We start from the raw sequence: 13088 nt of genomic DNA, 5'->3' as shown, positions 1-13088 counted from the left end.
GCCTGAGATGCAATCATCCACTAACACTCTAGCTTCTCTCGCATGGCCAATGTTGAATCCAGTTTACTATCTCACCATGAATACTGAATTCCTGAGTAACCTTTTATGTGGGACCTTGTCAAAGGCTTTACTGAAATCCATGCAGACATCATCCACAGCCTTTCCTTTATAAACTTTCCTGGTAAACTCCTTGAAAAATTCCAGAAGATTTATTAAACACAACCTTCCATGCAAAAAACCATGTTGACGATATCTAATCAGTCCCTGCCTCTCTAAATATTTGAATATCTGATCTCTGAGTACACCATCCAATAACTTACCTACTGCTGATGTAACGTAATATTGTGGCAGGCAAATCAGTACCAGCAGTTGCGGTTGAGTCCAGTCAGAGACATATTCGAGAGCTCTCAGTGCGGGGCAAAACAACAGACAGGAAGTTGACATCACTTCTGCCCCGCACGAGCGCTGAGACTGCTGACACCAGCAGGGACCTTTTAAGTGCACTAGATTGAATCAGTAAATTAGTTGGTTTGAAACTTGACTCAACTCAGTATGTTTCATTCACTCGCAGTGGCCAATAACAGCATTGGTAACCCTGACAATCCAACGGCATTTGGATCCAACACGATCGACTCCAGCAACATGGACAACGCAAGCGACTCGACATTTCAAAACACAGTTTCACTTAAACTGCCAACTTTCTGGACCGCTCAGCCCCTTGTCTGGTTTCAACTAACTGAGGCCCAGTTCCGGGTCAGAAACATTGTCTCCAATGAGACTAGGTACTAATATGTGGTAGCGGTGCTCGACCAAGAGATGGTAGGCCGAATGATGGACTTTTTGCAGCAGTCCCCAGAGGCCAGCAGGTATGAAGCACTCAAACCGTTGATGGTTTGGCACTTTCGGCCTCTCACATTTGCAAATGGGTTATACGGTTGCTACATATGGATGGCCTAACCAACCATGCATCTTCTCCCCTAATGAATGACATGCTAGTGCTAGCAGATGGCCCTAAGTCATGTCTACTCTTCAAACAGATCTTTTTGGAGCAGATGCCATAGGACATCCGCCTCCTACTAGCTAATGGAAGATTTCTCTGACCTGCGGAAGGTGGCCGCACATATGGACATCCTGTGGCATGCAGAGACAGTGGAACAAGCGTCAGAATTAATGTTGCATCGCAACCAAAGGCCCAGCCACCCCGCGCCCCAGCAGCGAAGTCAGCAACACTCACACCAGGAGATGACAACAGCTCAGTCTTTGTGTTTCTACTGTCAGAGGTGGAGATCCGGGGCCTGCCGATGTCGACTGCCATGCTCATTCCAGGGAAACAATAGGGCCAGCCATCACTGATGGCCATGGCAGCTGGCCAAAGGGATAGCCTCCTGTATGTCTGGGACAAGACCTCCAGACGCAGGTTCCTAGTAGACACAGGAGCAGAAATCAGCATCCTTCCCCCCATGAGCCAAGATACCATGACCAGAAGGGCTGGACCAGAACTCATGGCAACCAACAGCAGCACCATCCGCACCTACGGCACATGCACTACCCTTTTACAAATCAGTTCCAGCTGATTCACATGGATGTTTATGCTGGCCATGGTGTGACAACCATTGTAGGGTGCAGACTTCCACGCACACTATTTGCTGGTGGACCGGAAGGAACGACGGCTAGTCGACACAAAGACATTTCAAACGTTTCCTCAGATTGCCAGCTCTGCACCTGGACTCAGTCACATGTTCAATTAATTCACCAAGGTGTTGTCGGAATTCCTATCCATCATTATGCCACAGTGTTCCATGACAGCACCCAAACAAAGCATGATGCACCACCTTCCCACTCAGGGACATCCCCTCCATACCCAAGCATGCAGGTTACCACCAGATATGATCTGATTAGTGAAGGAAGAGTTTAACAAGATGGAGGTGATGGGCATTGTGCGGCAGTCAGCCTGTGGCCTCTCTGCTCCACATGATGCCCAAGTCCGCGGGAGGATGGAGGCCGTGCGGGGACTACAAGAGGCTGAACGAAGTGATAGGTACCCAGTCCCACGCATCCAGGACTTCACAGCCAACCTGCACAGGGTATGCGTCTTTTCAAAGATAGACCTGGGTATCATCAAGCCCCTGTCCACCCAGATGATATCCCAAAGACAGCTGTCATAAACCCATTCAACCTTTTCAAATTCCTTAGAATGCCTTTCAGCATCAAGAACACAGCCCAGGCCTTCCAACGCCTCATTGGCGCAGTAGGGGAGGACAGTGACTTTCTGTTCATCTACTTGGATGATATCCTGGTGCTCAGCTGCTTCCTCCTGCAAGACCTAGCATACTTGCGTCTACTCTGCCACTGCCTCAGTGACTACGGCCTAGCGGTCAACCTCGCCAAGTGCCAGTTCAGCCTACCCATCATTGACTTCTTGGGGCACCGGATCGACCATCACAGAGCTGGTCCCCTGCCAGGGAAAGATAAGGCCATTATTTGCAAATTCAACAGGCCCATCACAATCATAGGCCCGTAGGAATTCATCAGGATGGTTAACCTTTACCAACGTTTCATCCCCTCAGCGGCCCAGATCATGCGCCTCCTGTTCGGCTTGTCTGGCAAAACCAAAGAGGTAGCTTGGATAGAAGAAGCGATGGCAGTTTTCAACCAGGCCAAGGATGCTCTAGCAATTTCCACACTCAAGGTCCACCCCCAGGTAGATTTCCCCATGGTCCTCACCGCAGGCAGTCAGTGGCATACGTAAACAGTTAATTGAAGGCCAATGGAAGCTGCTCAGCTTCTTCAGCCGATACCCGTGGCCTCAGAGATCAAGTTCAGCACGCTCAACAGAGAGCTGCTGGCCCTATATCTGGTCATTTGACAGCAGTTATTTTCTGGAAGGGAGGGAGTTTATGATCTTCATCAATCACAAGCCGCTCACCTTTGACCCGTGGTCAGCCCACTAACTGCGACATCTGTCATTCATATCTGGATTCACCATCACAATCAAGCACATCTCAGGGAAAAGCAACATGGTGGCTGATGCGCTGTCCCGGACGTCTATCCAGTTAGTGCACACTGTGGCTCTGGGAGTGGTTTACGCGGTGTTAGCAGAGGTACAACAGAGGGACAATGAACTATTGGCATACTGAACCGCAGTCACTGTCCTCTGCCTTGAGGACGTACCAATTGGGCCCAAAAGTACCAAATTCCTGTGCGACACTTCCACCAGGCAACCTTGGCCCATCATACCAACCGTTTGGAGGCGCCAGATCTTCAACACTTTGCACGAGTTAGCCCACCCTTCCATCCGGGCAACCACCCAGCTAATCACATATTGCTTCATGTGGCATGGCCTACACAAGCAGGTCAGCCACTGGATCAGGATGTGCACACATTGCCAGACCTCCAAGGTCAGAGGCATGTAAAGGCACCGCTGCAATCTTTCCAACCAACACAATAAGTTAAAGCATGTTCACGTGGACATCGTCAATCCATTATGCATCTCAAGAGGAGCATGGTACCCATTTAGAATGGTGGACAGCCGGAAGCTGTCCCAATCATTGACATGATGGCAGAGATCTGCCAAGACAATGATCAGAACCTGGCTGGCAAGGTTCAGGCTCCCCGCCCACATCACCTCAGACAGAGGGGCACAGTTTACCTTGGCTCTGTGGTCAGCAGCAGTGAAGCTCCTAGGAATCCAGCTCCACTAGATGACTACATAACACCCTCAGTCGAACGGCCAGGTGGAATGTTTCCACAGGCATCTGAAGTCAGCCCTGATGACACACTGAGTAGTTAAACTCCCCTGGATGCTACTGGCCATCTGCACAGCCCCCAAGGAGGACCTGGCAGCATCATCCGCCGAACTAGTTTATGATGCACCACTCAGTATGTGAACTAACCTGACAAAGACTGGAAGAAACTGCTGAGGATTGTGAATGCAGCTCAAACTCCCTCCCCTTCATCGACTCAGTTTACATTTCCTGCTGCTTTGGAAAAGCAGCCAACAAATTAAAGGACTCATCCCACCACAATCACACTCACTTTTCTCTCCTCCCGTCAAGAAGAGGATTCACAAGTGTCAGATGATGCACTAACAAATTCAAGGACAGGTAAACAAGGAGTCGACAGATGCTGGAGAATTAGAATACACCAACGTTCTGGAGGGACTCAGCAGGTCACACAGCAGTCGATGTTTTAGGCCTGAGCTCTTCAGGCAAAACCCTGAATAAGAAGGTGGGGTGGGGAATGAGGACCACAAGGACAGTTTCTTTTCTGCTGATATCAGACTCTTGAACGAACCTCATACAGGTAAAATAATGTTGCCTTTACTCCATTCTAACTGACCTCTCTCTCTCTCTGTAACACTTCATTCTGTGCTGTGTTTTATTTGCTGCACTTAGAAAGAGAGAGCACACAAACCAAACTTTTGCACTGCACTGCAGTACAAGCAACAATAAACTTGTACTTAAACCATAATACAATCATGATGTCATACAGCACTGAAGAGGCTTCCCATCCCACCCTCTCCATGCTGCCCTCAAGTATCCATCCACACTAATCCCATTCATCGACACTTGTCCCACTGCATTCTATCCCTTGGCAATTCCAGATATTGTTGTGAGGAGTAACTGCATTCACTATCTATTCAGACAGTGCAATGTAGATTTCAACCACCATCTAGGTTTAAAAGAACTTCCTCAGACCCCCTGTGAACCCCATAATATCACTGTCCTAATCCTATTGCCTAGTTTGAGATACCTTTCCTATGGGGAAAAAGATACCCATCATCTACGCCCATCCTAATTTCCTTCTCTAAAAAAAAACAACTCCAAGCCATCCAGTCCCTCCTCCTGACTGAAATTCTCCATCCCAATCCCAGTGGAAATAAAGCAAACTGCTGGAGGAACTCAGCAGGTCAACCAACAGCTGCAGCGATAGGACGGTCGACCTTTTGGTTGAGAACTGCATCAGGACTCAGCCGGCTGTCTCCGCAGGTGCTGCTTGACCTCCCGAGCTCCTCCAACAGATTGCCCTTTGCTCCAGGCTCCCGCGACTGTAGTTTCTTGTCTCTCCATCATCCTGCACTGGTGGAGACCAGTGTAATCAAGTAATGTGGCACCAACCAATGTCACCATAATGTATCATTAACCTCCTTGTTCTTGCATTCTATGCCTCAGCTCACAAATCAAACATCCAAAATGCCTTCTTCATTATCTCAGCTGTGTGTGCTACCACCTTCAGGGATCCTTGTATACCTTAACATGCCCTCGAACCCAACTGTTTACTGTGTACGTCCTAGTCTTAGTCCTCCTGAAATGCACTGAACAGAATTAAATACCATCTGCCATTGCACTATCCATTTTACCAACAGACCAATATGATCCCGAAGCTGACTGATCCTCCTCAATAGCAATGTGACCGTTCTGCAAACTTAGCCACAACTTCCAATCACATCCACTGTCCACCATCCCTTTCTGCCTCCTTTTACCAAACCAATTAAAGGTTATAGGTGAGTAAGTGGGGCTGAGTCCAAGGCCAGATCAGCCATGATCTTATTGAATGGCGAAGCAGGCCCAACAGGCCAGATAAGCCTCTTCTTGCTCCCGTTCCTTAGAACTTACTTTCCACACTTTTCATCTCTGATTGTGTTTGCACAGGACAACACAAATTTAAAATATTGAATGAACCCAGCACTAAAAATGATCAGCAGCCTTTTTGTTGGCCATTTTTCACAAGCTCTAATCTTCGTTTGGTTTACACCACAATTAAAATAAAACAAATCACGTTTTTGTTAATTAGATGCAAGTTGTCTTTAGCTTCAGAAATATTTGTTAAAATGTTGATAGAGATAATGGTATGGTAATTGTTTTTAAAAGGGTATTTAATACAGACCTTGTTAAGAATATCTTTTGAATTTCTTCATAATCTGTGTTGGTGTCATTATCAACTGAAGAAAGCTCCTGATTGTACCTTCACTTGTAATCTCCCAGCATCGGTCCTTTTAATTCAAAGTGCTGCTGTGAGCTTACCTTCTCAGATTCCAGGCTGCAGTTCATTTTCATAACTGGCTTCAAAAGCAAACTGGTCAAATTTCAAAGATGTTTTTTAGGTTAAAGTTTCAGAAGAAATCTAGCTGAGAGGAGAAATGACATGCCAACAGGGTTGTTTTAAAGAACCCTTGTTTCCTTTTCTTCAGACAATCTTTGTTTGCTTCAAGATTTGCTTTTCCAGTTTCACTATTTATAAAGGTTGAACAGACAAAATTTGTTATGCACCTGTCAGGAATCAGTGAATTTCGGCCATAAATCTGAAATGTCTTTCTAAACTCCTTAGTTAATAGTGCATTGGAATTTCACACACTGACCTCAACCACCCCCACTCTCCTAGTCTAACCTCTGTCTCAAGTGAAATATGAAAGTCTGCAGATGCTGTGATTGTAGTAAAGCTCACCAAAATGCTGGAGAAACTCAGCTGGTCTTGCAGTATCCATAGCAGGTAAAGATAATATTGCTGACATTTCAGGTCTGAGGCCTTCAAGAAATATGCAAAAAAACCCAGGAAATCTCAGATTGAGATTTCTTGTTTTTTGCTTATTCTTTGAAGAAGGGCTCAGACCTGAAATGTCAGCAATATTATCTTTACCTGCTATGGACACTGCAAGACCAGCTGAGTTCCTCCAGCATTTCCGTGTTTTTACTGATCTCTCAGTCACTACACCAGTCTCACCTCCCAGTTGTAATGGTGTAACCCCTGTCTCACTCAGCACACCACCACAGTCCTGCCAGTTAAAATACTAAAAAAAACCCCAACACATCAATACAGCCACCAGCAGTTCTCACATATTTTGTAGCTGCCGAATTGTACCCCGATGGGTAAGAGTTCAAATTCTGCAATGAAAAAGCATGCACCAACTAAGTGGTGTAATAGGAGAGCACCTGGTTTTCTACCCCTCCCCAACTACAGACTATCAGACCAAATCCGTTCACAAATTACATCCCCGAGGAATATCCTGACAACACTCAATCGTGTGAAAGGCCTGTTCCATGCTGTATGATGCTGTGATTGGTGTTGAGAATGAACCGTGACAGGCCCCTTGATCTTGTGAGACTTCTGTTCATGGTCAGATGGTCCAGCTCATAGTGTCTGCAGGCAAAGACGTATTCTGTAGCTTGGAATCACAAGAGCTCTCAGTAATCTTTGGTAATTTAACCAAATCATATAAGAACCATTGTGCTTTTAATTATAACCAACTATTGTAAAATAATACCAGTTTAGAGACAGAACAAACAGTTCTCTCAGCACTGACTATCCCCTTACTGTACTAATCATAAACTACTTCAGCACCACAAAAAGGCCATTCCGCACCAATGCAACAACTTTTTTTCTTGCAGGATGGTAACTGTGAATATTACCTTCCTATCTTTGTATATATTATCTTTTTAATGTAACTTAATGTACACTATTATAATTTTCTTAAAAAAACAAAGTATTTGTTTGACTGCAGCAAGTTAGACCTTGTATATGACAATAATCACATTATCATTATGATTACATCAGCTGAACCACTTGAACTGAGCTTCATCGCACAAGTTAAGATGCTTGGATTCAACAAACTGAGCTGATCAAATTAACCAAGGCTCAGACTTGGGGCTACTTATCACAAGATCAGCACACAAAAGAAACGTCCTGGAGGAACTCAGCAGGTCAAACGGCATCGATGAATGCAATGGGAATGCTTCGGGTTGAAAACCCTTCATTAGGATTGAAGGTCAAACTGTTTAATTGCGTCTTTGACCAAGTTTAATTAACACTCTCTGCTTGCAAGCCCAACTCAGATTTACTCTGCAAGAGACAGATCATTTTTCAATCGGGTAATGACTTTCAAAGGCTGATCTGTTCCAGTCACCCATCTCTTATACCCAGTCCACTATCAGTAACATCCTCTGAAGATGCTACGTTGTTGTAATTCTGTGCAGACACTTTTTTTATATATATAATCAATACCAGTCCTAATTAAAAAGATGTATTCCCATTTTTAAGGGAAAGTTAAAAGACTTCTTACAAAGTACTCCAGAACAAAGTAATTCCTTCAGAACACTTGACATTAAACTCCTTGCCCACACCTGACCTACTGCCTTGCTTCAAAAGCCTAGAAGTGGGTGAAGTCAGAAGTCAAGATGCCCAAGGGGAAGTGACAGAAGAAGGAGCATAACTGTGTGAATGGAGAGGAGCACACACTGAGGCAAAAAGACTCTTTAGGGTTCTGGAAATGAAAGAGACAACTATCTGAGATACAAATATGCCATCTTTGGCTTGGCTTCGCGGACGAAGATTTATGGAGGGGGTAAAATGACATATTCACACCCCTCACCCCACCATCTCCCCTCCACAGTCAATCACTCCAAGGTCATGCATTTTCCTCTTCTGCATTCCCCAGCCTCATACATAATCACATTGGATGAAGGATTCAAACTCAAATCAGGAATTCTTTCTCCCCCACTGATGTTGCTTGATCCATTGAGTTGTTTGTTGCTCCAGACTCCACTGTTTGAAGTCTCTCTTGTGTCCCCACATTATGATACATGTTGAGTGGCTAGGTGTTACACATTCCCTCCAACTTTAAGAAAAACCCTCCCTCCCCATCCATTTCTCAACCACACTCTGGCCCTGAATATCCTCTTATACCACTCCCCTTCTTTCCAAAACTTCCTCCACCCTCCCTGACCTTCCTCCATCCCTCACTCACCCCTCTTCCCCCACCCCACCACCTCCTCCTTCTGCACCACCTCTTCCTCCTCCTTGGACCCCCTCCTCCCCCATTTACTCCTCCCCCTCCTCCGCACCTCATTCTCCTCTTTCCCTCCACCTCCTCCCCGCCCCTCCTCCCCCTTTCCCACCTCCCCCTTTCCCACCTCCCCCTCCCCCAGCCCCAGCCCCAGGTCCTCCCTCCGTGACGCCCCCCAGCCAGACACTTACCCACGGCCCTGATGCGGAAGCCCCGGGGCGGCCTCAGTGATCTCCGGATCCAGGCTTCCCGCAGGACCTCCAGGTGCGAGGCCGGGCCGCCCACCAGCAGCGCGCCGCAGTCCAGCCAGCCGAGCAGCTGCAACTCGGCCACGGCGCGCACCAGCCGCCCGTTCCATGGGCTGCGCGCGTTCTCTGCCTGCAGCTCGGCAAATAGCCGCTGCGCCTTGGCACCGACGGGCAGCTCGGTGTCCGAGGCCGAGACCCCCGCGCCGCCCAGGACCAAGGCCAGCGAGCTCCGCGTCAACTCCACCAACATGGTGCAAGCCGCCGCTCGATCCGCGCGGACTCCCGGACGCTGCTGCCAGGCAACCGCCACACACCTGTCAATCAGCCGCCTCTGGGCAACCACTGGGCGGGAAAAGCGCTGTCAATCAGTCCGCCCCACTGTCAATCACCGCTTTACGGACCAATGGAAGATTGAGCCTTTCTCCTTAGCCACGCCTTGGTTTTCCCTTGGCTCGGTCAAGCATCAACGTCAACAAATCCCGTCGTCAGATGCAAAACCTTCCTTGAAAGAATCCCTGATTGAATCTGTGTGAATGGCGATTAATGCTGCCTTCTGATGATGAGCTCCAATGTTCTCAAACAATCTACAGGTGCAATGAAATTGTTGTTTATTGTCACATAGACCAAAGTGAAACGAGAACGTTGTTTCCTCCAAACTGGGAGCGAGTCACGTACAGCAGTAAACATACAGTGAGAAAAGGTGACAACTGGAACAGAGCGATGTGAGCAGGAAAGGAACTGCCCGTGAATCTGCTGGTTCGGCACGACTTTGAGGGGGGATAAGAGAGTTTAGCCGGGTGGGATGGTCCTTATGTTGGCCACTTTTCCTCGTCAGAGGGGTGTGTCGATGAAGTCCATGTTATATGCATTCTGGCGGGACCAGCGTTCACAACTCTCCGCAGTTTCTTGCGGACTTGGGCGGAGCAATCGGTCCCTGGACCACGCAGTGATGCACCCCGATAGGATACTTTCAATGGTGCGCTTGTAGCACTTTTGCCAAATCCTCCCCCACCCCGGCTTGGCTCTCGTGTCAATGCGGGTGGACGTTGACTCCGACGAACTGAAAGCTTGATACATTGAGAATTCAATGGTCTTCACCATTGATGTGATCCGGGGACCAAGTTCCGCCGCTCTTGCAGATTTATTGTCAGAGTACGTGGACTTTTTACCCCCTCCATAAATCTTCGTCCGCGAAGCCAAGCCAAAGAAAGAAGAAGACATCACAAATACTAGAGCGCATCGGATGCCCCCAAAGTTCCTCAAGATGATTATCCAACTGCACGAAAACCAACAAGGTCGGGTCAGATACAGCAATGAGCTCTCTGAACTCTTCTCCATTAACAATGGCGTGAAGCAAGGCTGAGTTCTCGCACCAACCCTCTTTTCAATCTCCTTCAGCATGATGCTGAACCAAGCCATGAAAGACCCCAACAATGAAGACGGTGTTTACATCCGGAACCGCACGGATGGCAGTCTCTCCAATCTGAGGCGCCTGCAAGCTCACACCAAGACACAAGAGAAACTTGTCCGTGAACTACTCTTTGCAGACGATGCCGCTTTAGTTGCCCATTCAGAGCCAGCTCTTCAGCGCTTGACGTCCTGCTTTGCGGAAACTGCCAAAATGTTAGGCCTGGAAGTCAGCCTGAAGAAAACTGAGGTCCTCCATCAGCCAGCTCCCCACCATGACTACCAGCCCCCCCACATCTCCATCGGGCACACAAAACTCAAAACGGTCAACCAGTTTACCTATCTCGGCTGCACCATTTCATCAGATGCAAGGATCGACAATGAGATAGACAACAGACTCGCCAAGGCAAATAGCGCCTTTGGAAGACTACACAAAAGAGTCTGGAAAAACAACCAACTGAAAAACCTCACAAAGATAAGCGTATACAGAGCCGTTGTCATACCCACACTCCTGTTCGGCTCCGAATCATGGGTCCTCTACCGGCATCACCTATGGCTCCTAGAACGCTTCCACCAGCGTTGTCTCCGCTCCATCCTCAACATCCATTGGAGCGCTTTCATCCCTAACGTCAAAGTACTCGAGATGGCAGAGGGCGACAGCATCGAGTCCACGCTGCTGAAGATCCAGCTGCGCTGGGTGGGTCACGTCTCCAGAATGGAGGACCATCGCCTTCCCAAGATCGTGTTATATGGCGAGCTCTCCACTGGCCACCGTGACAGAGGTGCACCAACGAAAAGGTACAAGGACTGCCTAAAGAAATCTTTTGGTGCCTGCCACATTGACCACCGCCAGTGGGCTGATATCGCCTCAAACCGTGCATCTTGGCGCCTCACAGTTTGGCGGGCAGCAACCTCCTTTTAAGAAGACCGCAGATCCCACCTCACTGACAAAAGGCAAAGGAGGAAAAACCCAACACCCAACCCCAACCAACCAATTTTCCCCTGCAGCCGCTGCAACCGTGTCTGCCTGTCCCGCATCGGACTTGTCAGCCACAAACGAGCCTGCAGCTGACGTGGACTTTTACCCCCTCCATAAATCTTCGTCCGCGAAGCCAAGCCAAAGAAAGAACATCACATACAACCGACCCTGAGATTCTTTTTTAACTCCCTGCTGGCTAGGCAGAATTACCACTAATTGTTTGTGCAAATGAAAACGGTACACAGCGTAAAACATGTAACCAGGTAAACAGATAATGAATGGAAACAAACTGACTGTGCAATACAGGGAAATTGATAAAGTGCACAAGTACCAGTCCTCAAATGAGTTTGTTGCTGACCAGCAGCTGTTTATAACTCTACCATGAGCTCCTAGTTCTTGCTGACATTGAAGGAAAGGGTTTTGACCCGGCACCGACCCATGTCCCTCAATCGCCCTTCCATCCTGCCAACAGCAGTGGTGTTTCCTGCGAATCTATAGCTGCAGCTGGAGTTGTGTTTGGCCACAACTTTATAAATATATAAAATGGAAGAGGGTGGCCAGAGTTAACATAGGACCCTTGGAGGATGAGAAAGGAAAACTGGTAGCAAAAAATGAGGAAATGGCCGAAGCATTAAACAAATATTTTGTGTCAGTCTTCACAGTGGAAGATACGTCCAGCATGCCCAAGTGTGGAGTTAAGGATGCAAATGTTGGGGACGGCCTTGATAAAATAGTTGTTACAAAGGAAGTAGTGATGGAGAAACTAATTGGACTAAAGCCAGACAAATCACCTGGTCCTAATGATATCCATCTAAGGGTTCTGAAGGAAATGGCAGAAGTTATAGTTGATGCATTGGTGGTCATATACCAAAATTCCTTGGATTCTGGGCAGGTCCCGGCAGACTGGAAATGTCACGCCCCTTTTTAAGAAGGGATGTACGCAGAAGACTGGAAATTATCAGCCAATTAGCTTGACGTCTGTAGTTGGAAAAATGCTTGAAGCCATCATTAAAGATGAAATAGTGAAACTTTTGGAACGTAAGGGTTCAATCAGGCAGACGCAGCATGATTTTAGAAAGGGAAGATCTTGTTTGACAAACTTGTTAGGATTCTTTGAGGATATAATGGGTGCGGTGGATAGAGGGGAACAGGTTGATGTTGTATATTTGGATTTCCAGAAAGCGTTTGATAAGGTGCCACACCAGAGACTTCTCAGTAAGTTACAGGAAAGTGGAGTCCGGGGAAGTCTATTGGCCTGGATTGAAAATTGGTTGTCTGACAGGAGGCAGAGAGTCGGGATAAATGGGAGTTTTTCAGGTTGGCAGAGTGAGGTGCCGCAGGGGTCAGTGTTAGGCCCACAACTGTTCATCATTTACATTGATGACTTGGAGGAGGGGATAAAATGTGGTGTAGCCAAGTTTGCGGATGACACCAAATTGTAATGAGGATGTGGAGAGTCTGCAGAGGGATATAGTTAAGCTGGATGAGTGGACAAAGGTCTGGCAGATGGAGTACAATGTTAATAAGTGTGAGGTTATCCACTTTGGCAAGAAAAATAAAAGAGCTGAATATTATTTAAAGGGTGAAAAACTACAGCATGCTGTTGTGCAGAGGGACTTGGGAGTGCTTGTGCATGAATCGCAAAAAGTTAGGTTGCAGGTGCAGCAGGTTATTA

At 47.4% G+C, this 13088-nt stretch overlaps 1 protein-coding gene across 2 annotated transcripts in view; it reads right to left on the bottom strand.

Moving 5' to 3' along the window:
* Positions 1-9318, bottom strand: part of stox1 (storkhead box 1) — a 62913-nt gene extending 53595 nt beyond the window's left edge. For both annotated transcript variants that reach the window (XM_069900844.1, XM_069900845.1), the window contains exon 1: positions 8971-9318. In XM_069900844.1, coding sequence (XP_069756945.1) covers positions 8971-9277 — 307 coding nt within the window. In that variant the 5' untranslated portion in view covers positions 9278-9318. The remainder of the gene's footprint in view (positions 1-8970) is intronic.
* Between the last annotated feature and the right edge of the window lie 3770 nt (positions 9319-13088).

The sequence above is a fragment of the Narcine bancroftii genome, chromosome 10, assembly GCF_036971445.1.
Source record: "Narcine bancroftii isolate sNarBan1 chromosome 10, sNarBan1.hap1, whole genome shotgun sequence".
NCBI classification, from domain to species: Eukaryota; Metazoa; Chordata; class Chondrichthyes; order Torpediniformes; family Narcinidae; genus Narcine; species Narcine bancroftii.
The sequence above is the reverse complement of the archived record's forward strand: the minus strand, read 5'-3'. Positions and strand labels throughout refer to the sequence as shown.